Source organism: Lycorma delicatula, chromosome 1, assembly GCF_047948215.1.
Source record: "Lycorma delicatula isolate Av1 chromosome 1, ASM4794821v1, whole genome shotgun sequence".
Lineage (NCBI taxonomy): Eukaryota > Metazoa > Arthropoda > Insecta > Hemiptera > Fulgoridae > Lycorma > Lycorma delicatula.
In genome coordinates this window covers 402,046,517-402,058,799 of record NC_134455.1, presented here as the reverse complement: position 1 = coordinate 402,058,799, position 12,283 = coordinate 402,046,517, and the positions used below count along the sequence as shown (strand labels likewise).

Here is a 12,283-nt window from a genome sequence, read left to right as displayed (position 1 = left end):
TGGATAAAGTGACAAATGAAGAGGTATTGCGGCAAATAGATGAAGAAAGAAGCATTTGGAAAAATATAGTTAAAAGAAGAGACAGACTTATAGGCCACATACTAAGGCATCCTGGAATAGTCGCTTTAATATTGGAAGGACAGGTAGAAGGGAAAAATTGTGTAGGCAGGCCACGTTTGGAATATGTAAAACAATTTGTTAGGGATGTAGGATGTAGAGGGTATACTGAAATGAAACGACTAGCACTAGATAGGGAATCTTGGAGAGCTGCATCCAACCAGTCAAATGACTGAAGACAAAAAAAACAAAAAAAAAACAATTTTTTCCTTTTACCTGTCCCTCCAATCTTCTAATCTTTTCTTCTCAGGTACTCTGATCCAATTGATGATAATAAATTAAAAAAAATCATTTAAAATTGTATAAAAAGAAAAAAAGAGACTGACAACACAGTTGTAGTACTACAACTGCGGTTTGTTTCCGATGCCCGGGTTACACACATACACACTCAAAATTTAATTTAAAATATTAATAATTTTATGATTCTAATTAAAGCGCGCGCACATACCGTATTTATTTCGCGCGGGTGTGGCAGTACTAGCGGTGACGGTCGGAACTAACTAAACTAATGTAATTTCACAACTTACATAGAATAAATTTCGTTTGCACAGTCGGCACACAGGTGTAGTTGCAAGGCTTAACGCACCAGATACCGATACGACCTGGCAATCGATTTCAAGGTCCAGCAAGACTGAGTTACTTTTTTGCAATTTAAATATAATTCATTTATTTAATTCTACCGCTCACCAGTGACGCTACAACATAGCAGATGACTACAATAGCATTTTTTGGTGGCGGGAATTATGATTTTACAAACAGTTTTTTTTTTCATTTATTGTTATTTTTTAATTGTTAACAAATGTGTTTAAGAAATTTATGACCTTAATTAGGCGAAATCTCGAGATAATGAGGGTGATAATGACATCAATTCCCCATTTATAGACCTATTTTCACCAAATTTGGTGAAAATCGGTCTTGTAGTTCTGGAGATATAAGGTGATTTTAAAGCCAACATCGAACACGTTCATACGAACATTAACATCTGGAAAATTTCCATCCGTTTTTTTGGGGTTTCTTAGGTATTAAAACGTCAAGTTCCTGTGAAAACCGCACATACCCAAATTGGACCGATTACAATACTTTCACTTCAATACATATAGCCATAACTCTAAATAAACAAAAATTTGTCATATTCTAGAAGACGTAGAAAATATATAGCTATTTTTTTTTTTAATACTTAAGTGTAAGGGCTATTGTACAGGCAATTTGTCATCAAAATAGGCTATATTTGAAAATCCTTACCAACCGATTGATCTTTTGTCCATGCGTTAGGGGTGATGAGGGAAGCTTAACTCCAGATTTTTAACATCCCTCCTCCCATAGATTTTTGAAAAACTCAAAAAGTTTTTGAAATGCGTTTTTCTCTGAATCTATACATTTTAGAGAAAAGTTTTTCAAACAAAAATGTAGAGGACATTCTCCTCTACAAATAATGTCTTTAAAGTTATGCCGTATAATTTGAAATTGAAATACTAGGGGGCGCTGAATTTGTAAAAAACGTTGTAAACGACTAGACCGGTTTCGAACACGTGCCCAATTCACAACATTTTCACACTTTCACAAGCTACAGCTCCAAAACGGTAAGTCGTACAAGAAAATTGTTTTTTGAGATTAACAACTTTTCTGGATGCAATACAGACGAAAAACAATTTTTTCCGGTGAAAAAACACGTTTTTTACAACTTCAGCGCCACCTAGTATTTCAATTTCAAATTATACGGGAGACCTTTACAGACATTAATTGTAGAGGAGAATATCCTCTACATTTTTTGCTTGAAAAACTTTTCTCTAAAATGCATAGATTCAGAGAAAAACGCAATTCAAAAACATTTTGAGTTTTTCGAGTTTTTCAAAAATGTATGGGGGATGTTAAAAATCTGGAGTTAAGCTTCCCTCATCACCCCTAACGCATGGACAAAAGATCAATCGGTAGGTAAGGATTTTCAAATAAAAATACAAATTGACTGTACTATCTATTAAATGCACTGGATAATTTGGGAGATGATAATAAATTTTGTAGATAATTAATTTTATAATTGTATCATCTGTTAATTAATTTTAATTTAATTCTAATGTATCATTCTACTGCTGTTATTAAAATTATTTTATTTTTCAGGGTATCTTTTGGAAATGTATGAACGAGACACTTCAAGGTAAGAAATATTTTTTCATCATTTAACCATAAAAAAATAATTATTTTATTTAATGTTGAATTATGTAACGTAGAGATTATTTACTTAATTTACTTCTGTATTTTAAAACCGATATCTGTGGCGAAGTGATAGCGTCTCGACCTTTCATACGGGAGGTCCCAGGTTCGAATCTCGGTATAGCCTGACACTGTTCATACGCTACTGATTTTCAGTTTTATATTTCCACGTAGAAGCTTCTTTGTAAACTTTTGTTGTGAATTAATTCATCTGTAAAAAAAAAACCGTTACCTCCAAAATAGTTTTCTAAATTCTACTGCATTTACAAAAAAAATCTGATGTGGACACCACATGACTTCCTTGTACGCATATTATATTATATGTACACGATTTTTTTTTAATGAAAAGTACTTTTTTTTGTCTTCAGTCATTTGACTGGTTTGATGCAGCTCTCCAAGATTCCCTATCTAGACCTAGTCGTTTCATTTCAGTAGACCACCTACATCCTACATCCCTAACAATTCACACATTCCAAACATGGCCAGCCTTTCACAATTTTTCCCTTCTACCTGTCCTTCCAATATTAAAGCGACTATTCCAGGATGCCTTAGTATGTGGTCTATAAGTCTGTCTCTTCTTTTAACTATATTTTTTCAAATGCTTCTTTCCTTATCTATTTGCCGCAATACCTCTTCATTTGTCACTTTATCTATCCATCCGATTTTTAACATTCTCCTATAGCACCGCATTTCAAAAGCTTCTAATCTTTTCTTCTCAGATACTCCGATCGTCCAAGTTTCACTTCTATATAAAGCGACACTCCAAACATATATCTTCCAAAATCTTTTCCTGACATTTAAATTAATTTTTGAAGTAAACAAATTATATTTCTGCGTGAAGGCTCGTTTCGCCTATGCTATTCAGCATTTTATATCGCTTCTGCTTCGTCCATCTTTAGTAATTCTACTTCCCAAATAACAAAATTCTTCTACCTCCATAATTTTTTCTCTTCCTATTTTTACATTCAGTGGTCCATATTTGTTATTACTGATATATTTCATTACTTTTGTTTTGTTCTTATTTATTTTCACGCGATAGTTCTTGCGTAGGACTTCATCCGTGCCATTTATTTTTTCTTGTAAATCCTTTTTACTCTCGGCTAGAATTACTATATCATCAGCAAAATGTATCATCCTTATCTTTTCACCTTGTACTGTTACTCCGAATCTAAATTGTTCTTTAACATCATTAACTGCTAGTTCCATGTAAAGATTAAAAGTTAAAATTTTTCTTAAATTTAATTTTCAAGACTGAAAATCGAATTGTATCTAATATTACAGTAGATACTGTACTCGTCTACATTATGTAGACGATATGGTAACTCTTACTAAAAATCAATCCCATAGGACTCTACTTAAGAATTTATACATTTTTAAAAATCATTTTTATAATTTCTGATTCTTTATCTCTTTTTCAAATACGATGTTTTTTTTTTTTATGTTCAGTCATTTGACTGGTTTGATGCAGCTCTCCAAGATTCCCTATCTAGTGCTAGTCGTTAAACGCACTAAAAGCTAAAAAGTAATTTTAGGATGGTATTTCAGAATGGATTTGACAACAACCTTTGATGGTGATATGTAAGATTATTTGAAAATTCCGGATATTTTCTTGCTTATAATACAATATCAAATATTTACGTCGAACTTGTTAGTTTACGGTTCGACACGGGTGTGGATTTTTGTGATTCCATATGCGACTTTTTCTTCTTTTTTTTAATTAAAAATTCTCTTCACTCTGCATATAATAAATAAAAATAAAATAGACTAAATAACAAATATAATTTGTAAAAAGATTTATTATCAATATGAAATAGGGGGTGACAAAATAACAATGCACAGCTATAATTTGTTTGCTTGACTCATATTACTCTTGAAATACAATATATTTAATGGCAGAACACGCGTTTATTATTAATTTGATTTGCTTTGAAATTATGTAACTTCTTACTCAATTTACATCACATATAAGTAGAAGAGTAAATTGTTGTAAATATTCAACAGTATATGCAATCTATAATTATGTTTTATACGTAATATCGAGTTACACACGCACTCTGTCTCTCTCTCGAACGCGCGCGCGCACACACACACACACACACAAACACACACATACATTATTTGTGTATATAGGTTCAAAAATAACACGTCCGTCCAACAATATGTATACAAATATATATTTTATTAATTAAAAATTTTGTTCTAAAGATTTTTTATTTTAGCGGAAGAATTATTTGTGATATTCGTTATTTTAAAATGACTTTTACTAAATTAAAAATTCCTATTTTACAGTTTTAACCCGCTTAATTGTTCAACCCATTCGGTTATTAATATAAATTAAATAATGATTTATTGCAATATTTGAAAACAAATTAATTTAAATTTACCTAGATTTCTAATTATTTAAATGCTAGGAACAAGCGAGATATACTAGACATGAGAGCTCAACACCTTTTCTCAGCTTTAATCATTTTTTTTTTGTCTTCAGTCATTTGACTGGTTTGATGCAGCTCTCCAAGATTCCCTATCTAGTGCTAGTCGTTTCATTTCAGTATACCCTCTACATCCTACATCCCTAACAATTTGTTTTACATATTCCAAACGTGACCTGCCTACACAATGTTTCCCTTCTACCTGTCCTTCCAATATTAAAGCGACTATTCCAGGATGCCTTAGTATGTGGCCTATAAGTCTGTCTCTTCTTTTAACTATATTTTTCCAAATGCTTCTTTCTTCATCTATTTGTCGCAATACCTCTTCGTTTGTCACTTTATTCACCCGTCTGATTTTTAACATTCTCCTATAGCACCGCATTTCAAAAGCTTCTAATCTTTTCTTCTCAGATACTCCGATCGTCCAAGTTTCACTTCTATATAAAGCGACACTCCAAACATATATCTTCCAAAATCTTTTCCTGACATTTAAATTAATTTTTGATGTAAACAAATTATATTTCTGCCTGAAGGCTCGTTTCGCCTATGCTATTCAGCATTTTATATCGCTCCTGCTTCGTCCATCTTTAGTAATTCTACCTCCCAAATAACAAAATTCTTCTACCTCCATAATCTTTCTCCTCCTATTTTCACATTCAGCGGTCCATCTTTGTTATTTCTACTACATTTCATTACTTTTGTTTTCTTCTTGTTTATTTTCATGCGATAATTCTTGCGTAGGACTTCATCTATGCCGTTCATTGTTTCTTCTAAATCCTTTTTACTCTCGGCTAGAATTACTATATCATCAGCAAATCGTAGCATCTTTATCTTTTCACCTTGTACTGTTACTCCGAATCTAAATTGTTCTTTAACATCATTAACTGCCAGTTCCATGTAAAGATTAAAAAGTAACGGGATAGGGAACATCCTTGTCGGACTCCCTTCCTTATTACGGCTTCTTTCTTATGTTCTTCAATTGTTACTGTTGCTGTTTGGTTCCTGTACATGTTAGCAATTGTTCTTCTATCTCTGTATTTAAACGCTAATTTTTTTAAAATGCTGAACATTCTATTCTTAAATATTTATAAACAATTATTAAATCGATAAATAAATTTTTCTACCGTAATTCATTCATTTAATATCGTAGTAGATTTTAGAACACAACTATTTTTGTTACAAATGAATCGATACTGAAAATACTATCGATTATCCATTTAGAATAGTATAAATGACGTTTTTACTTGCTTGTACGAAGTAAAGGAAATATTGTAATCGCGAAAAATTTCGGTTTTCAGATTTCAATGGAAATCTTCATTTTGATCATCCTTAAATCCATTTTGACTAATTTCGGTGTGACGTCTGTACATATATATATCTCGCATATTCCAAAAACGATTAGCCGTAGGATGATGAAATTTTGGAATTAGGATTGTTGTAACATCTAATTGTGCACCTCTCCTTTTGATTGCAAATGTCTGAACCAAAAGTGTACTAAAAAGCCCAAAATGATAAAACATTTGAATTTTTTTACATTTTCTGAACTGCATTAATAAGCCCTCATTAAGAGCTTTTTAACGATATATCATAAGTGGTACTTATTTTGCACCGGTCCCAGAATTATAGCAAATAAAGATGTAATTAATGAAATACTTGGATCTTTCAAGGGGAAAGCACTTCAGTTCGACTCATACTTCATCTCCTTTTTTTTAACTTATTTTTTTAAATTTTAATATATTGATTTATTAATAATTATTAACCTCTGATTGTAAAAAAAATGTACGATAAATAATAATTCAAAATAATAAAAAAAAAATTATTAATGAAATAAAATTTTATGTACTTTCTATTTAAAAAAATGTGTATATGTAATTTAATAGGCGTAAAAAAAGTCATGTGTTGTTCAGATCAGATTTTTTAATTAAATTTAAAGAAAAACTAATTACATTTAAAACTATAAAAACAGTTAATCTAGTAGACTTATGAGAAATAAACTATTGTTCATTAACTTTCATACATTTTCGATTATAATCGATTACAGATTTTCAACGTATTAGTTCGATAAAGAAGTACAATGTATTTTGTGTGCTGTTATATTTATATGAACCCCGGTACCAGATTAAAAGAGTAGATAAAAAGATGATTAAGCGTAATATAAACAAATTCCCAAGAGAGTAGAGCAGAATAAATGATTTTCCTTTACCGGATGTACATTATATTTTATAATTAACTTTAGTATCAGTTTTTTTATTTCGTTACATAACCTAATGATTTATTTGTTATTATTCTCCCATTATCATTTATGCAAAAAAGAGTTTTTCAAAAAAAATGTATTAGCTTCCTATATGTTTGTAATTATTTAATTTCCAATTAATAAATAATATTATACGTAATAGAAAAGTTATAAAAACGTATTTTTCCTTTTTAACTAGTAAAACTAATGTTTCTACCAATCCTACCTTAATAAACGGCATTTCTATGTGTGTCTGTGTATCCATCCCTCTTAGCTTAGCACCGGAGTGTACCGATCACTGGCGGAAAATCCCGATTCATTACTATATATCTCGTGGTGGTCAGGTGTGTACTTTCTATATTATTATATATCGATATACAGGATTATCATAAAAGAATGCTGCAGTTTTGAACATGGTTTAAATTAAAACAGAATTACTTACAGTTTATGTTTTTTATTTTTCAAATTTGTCGTCTCAAACATTTTTTTACATAATTAATAAATTTCAATATGTGCGCCCTTAGTCGCTTGACAAATGTCCAAACGATACTCAACTTCTCTCCAAACATTAGTTAACATTTCTTCGTTAACGGTTGTCATTGCTTCATTAATCATGTTTTTTAAGCGGTTTAGGTCGCGGATTTTTTGTGTATAAACAACGCTTTTGATGTACCCCCACAAGAAAAAATCAGCTGTCAGGTCTGGACTCCTTGGAGGCCAAAGTACGGGTCCTTACCGGCCTATCCATCGATCTCCAAAGTTTTCGTTCAAAGCGTCCGTGACGAACGCATTGAAGTGCGGGGGAGCACAATCTTGTTGGAAATGAAGTCGATGAATGTTTTCGAGTTCATCCGGCTGAGGAAAGCGATAATCGGTTAACATGTCAAGATACGCGACTCCATTAATTGTTTTTTCAGCTAAGAAGAAAGGCTCTATTACACGATTTTTCATCGCGCCACACCAAACATTAACTTTAGGCGAATCGCGTTATTTCTCGATAATTGCGTGTGGGTTTTCAGAGCTCCGTATTCGTGAATCGTGTCTGTTAACGCATCCATTCACGTGAAATGTAGTTTCGTCTGTAAAAATTATATCGTCTAAAATTGATTCGTTTTCACTTATTCTGTCCGACATTTCAACGGCGAAATTGTAACGTTTTACACCATCATCGGGTTTCAATTCCTGCAGTATCTGAATTTTATAAGCGTGTAATTTCAGTTTTTTATGTAAAACTTTGTGAGCCGTTGATTTTGGAATACCTAATTCGACGCTTCGACGGGGGATGGATTTCCCAGGACTTCTAATTGCCGATCGTCTAATTAGTTCAACCGTTTCGTCTGGTACACTTTGTCTGCCGGTCGATTTCTGTTTTTTAACCGATCCGGTTTCTTCGAATCGTTTGAACCGACGTGTTATGTTATTTTTGTGTGGCGGATCTCTTCCGAATTCACGTCGATACGCACGTTGAACTAAAATTACGGATTTTAATTCGGCCATCAATAAATCCATTTTGCTTTGTTTTTATCCGAGAACATAGTAACTCACTCAACTCACCGCAACAACAATACAAGAACTGACCTTGTGATTACAACCGCTGATAAACATATGGGTTGGAGGCTTTCAGGGATACCAATATAACATCTAGAAATTTCCCTACAATTTTCCTATGAATTACTGAATCCGCACCATTCTTTTATAACTCTGTATATATATATATATATATATATATATATATATATATATATCTACGAAATATATATCGAAGTTTTGTGAAAATTTATTACTTCTTAACCGGATCTGAATTTTTCGACGAAAATCACAAATATCTCGAAAACGGTCGGTCCTAGCACTGTAACAATTTTTTCGACCTCCCTGGATAAAAACCCCATCCGTTCCTAGTCATAACCATCGGATGATAATATTTTCATGTGCCCCGGGGCGCCGTTCGGAAATTGTGGAGGGGTGGCGTTGGGTTGCCACCGTAATATCTCGGCAACCGTTCTTCCGATTTTCACGATTCAAACGGCGTATGTATCAGCAGGTCGAGCGTTAACTGTTTAATTCAACTCTTGATCGACCAGATTTTGATTATCTGGAAATTAAATCGTGCCCTATGTTAGGTAGATTTTATAAGAAAGCTACCTATTGTAATGAGTATCATGATTCGACTTCCGGAAAATTTCTACATATCTTCGCGTTTTACATCCTCCAGACTCCAAAACCACTATCAGCTCTAATGTTTATACACACATTTATATATATATAAATACACATAAAGGATTCTTTTACTTCGTAGAAGGATGTAAAAATCACTTGACAAACGCTACCTTTTAAACATTTCTAGACAACATTGTAGACTTTTTTATACATTTGAAATTTAAAATAAATTTAATCTTAAGGTGTAAATGTTGATTGAACGTGTTCTATTATCTAGCGTAAGCCCACATTTTTAACTGTTGTACAGAAAATAAAAGAGAATTCACATATTTCTAAAATTTTATCATATTTTGATATCTAACATGTATAAAAAAATATTCATTAAGTTGTTTTCATGTTTAAACTCTACCATTATTGCTTTTCTCTTCTCTTGTGCTGCGGTAATACCAGATGAGATATATTCTCTCTTTTGTTTGCTTATCGTCCTTTCGCCTTGGTTAAGGGGTGAGAACATTAAAATGTTATAAAACCACTTTTGTACTACAAGACTGAAATTTGGTAACCTTATAAAGTACCCTCTTCCTTATTTCATTTCAGATAACATTATAAAGCTTACCATTAATAATAAATAAAACAGTTAATTCCTTCCTTTATACATCCAAGAAAAAATTTAACTCGCTTTACTTTGAGAATAATATCGATTCACTAACTGACTACTAAACTTATACTTTAATAAGGCTTAAATAGCTGACGTTAATTACATTAAAGAACGTGTTGTTAATTATAGAGTTCTAGATGAATTATGGAATTTTAAATAAATAACATAAACATGAGGAGAAGTCATCACTTCAGAAATTTTATAACTCTTTTCTCTCCGTAAATTTTTTTTAAATATGTGAACAAAAATTTTATTAAATATATTAAAAGATGTACGTATTTTTCTTTTATTATTTATTTTTATTTCTGTTAGTAATACTTCATTTAATTAACCTTAGGAACAAGCAGGCCTCCGTGGTGCGAGTGGTAGCGTCTCGGCCTTTCATCCGGAGGTCCCGGGTTTGAATCCCAGTCAGGCATGTCATTTTAACACACGCTATAAATCATTCATGTCATCCTATGAAGCAATACCTAACGGTAGACCCGGAGGTTAAAAGAAAAACCTCAGGAACAAGAATCATGTAATAACAAATATGCATATATTAACTCCCTAATATTTTTAATTGTGTTTTTTTAATAAAAAACAAATAAATACATTTTTTATTGTGAAGGATAGTTAATAATAATGTTTGTCTTAAAACTCAACCCAAGAAAAATACTTTTTTACTCGAAATACAATAATTTTAAATGAAGAATTTGACAGCATTACCTATATTTCTTGTTTTGTAATAAGCTGATATAATTTTCTATTGGTTTTTTTGCGAACAGTTACTTACTTTAAATTATTTTTAAACCCATCAGGCTGGTCTAGTGGTTAACTCGTCATCGCAAATCAGCTGATTTCGAAGTCGAGACTTCCACCATTCAAATCGTAGTAAAGGCAGTTACTTTTATACGGATTTGAATACTAGATCGTGGACACAAGTGTTCTTTGATGGTTGGGTTTCAATGAATCACACTTCTCAGGAATGGTCGATGTGAGACTTTACAAGACTATACTTTATTTACATTCATACATACGAGGTTTGTAAATAAAGCAATGAGACTAGTTCAGAAAAATGTTTTATTTACAATCCAATTATACATGGACTCTGTCATCTTTGAAAGAAATCCCTTGGGAAGCCACGCAGATCTTCAAACGGTTTTCCCACTCTCCATAGCAGTGTTGGAACTCAAAAACCAGAATATCCTTCAGATGGTCGGTTACATTATTTTTTATGTTTTCTACTGTTCCAAAATGGTGTCTTTTTAAATTCGGGAACAAGAAAAAGTCGCAGGGATTCAATTCAGGTGAATAAGGTGGTTGAGGAACTACAGGAATGTTTTTCTTTGCCGAAAACTCATTAATTGAGAGTGCAGTGTGACAAGGTGCATTGTCATGATGAAGCACCCAATTGTCTTTGATGCCTAGTCTTACGCGGGCAACTCTTTTCTGCAGTCTTTCAAGAATTTCTCGGTAAACATATTGTCTTGTAAATAAAAACTCCTTGCCCAAGATGGGCTCCAAATAGAAGAGAAATTTCGGACAACGGACTTACACCTGAAAACCTCTTAAATTGGATGGTCTATAGTGACGATAACTGGGATTGGTACCGTAGGTTTGCCGGGGAAATCTTACGCACCAAGGAAGAAGAGGACAGAAGAAGGGGTTTATGAAATTAGGGTAGGGAGGACAGTCCCTCCGTGGAGGGCCCGTACGCCGTGGTGTGCGGGTTCCTGAGAAGGGGGGGAACTCCTGGGGAGTGTGGGACAAATAAAAGATCGAGTCCCGGTTGGCGGTGCCGCTCCTGCGGGTGCCTCGGCGCTTAGTGGGGGCGGTACCGCTGATTAGAGGCAAAGACATAATGACCGAGACCCGGTTCCCTGCTGAGGGGATGGGAGGTGGCGTAGCCATACCCCGTCTCCGAGGCGGGGGATTAGAGGCAGGCGAATAAAATAAAATTAAAGATCCGAGACCGGGGGAGCTAACCTGCCGTGCCGGGTGTACAACCGGTGGGCGGGGGACACTACCTTAGAGTAAAAGGACACTCTCCCCGACTGAGTATACTTAAATGGATATCCGGTCGGGGTGAGTAGGGGTAGAAAAAAAAAATAAATAAAAAAAATAATAAAAACTCCTTATGGACAATGCCACTATTATCGAAGAAACAAATTAGCATAGTTTTGATTTTTGATTTGCTCATTTTTGCTTTTCTGGGACGTGGTGAATATGAAGTTTGCCACTCCTTGCTCTGGCGTTTTGTTTCTGGGTCGTACTCAGATATCCAAGATTCATCACCAGTAATAACATTTTTTTAGAAAATTAGGATCAGTTTCAATTCCCCATACATGATTACGGCACACCTCCACCTACTTGTTTTTCTGTTCAACAGTGAGTTTTTTTGGGAACAATTTTGCACAAACTTTTTTCATGTCCGATTCGTTTGTCAAAATTTGATGGACTTTGGTACGGTTCAAATTCAATTGTTCTGCAATCATTCTG

The 12,283-nt window shown here is 33.3% G+C and overlaps 1 protein-coding gene across 1 annotated transcript in view; it reads left to right on the top strand.

Annotated features, from left to right (window-relative positions):
* Positions 1-12,283, top strand: part of Reck (Reversion-inducing-cysteine-rich protein with kazal motifs) — a 757,413-nt gene that overhangs the window by 646,777 nt on the left and 98,353 nt on the right. Inside the window, exon 4 of the mRNA XM_075353978.1 lies at positions 2,233-2,269. Within this exon, the coding sequence (XP_075210093.1) occupies positions 2,233-2,269 (37 nt within the window). The remainder of the gene's footprint in view (positions 1-2,232; positions 2,270-12,283) is intronic.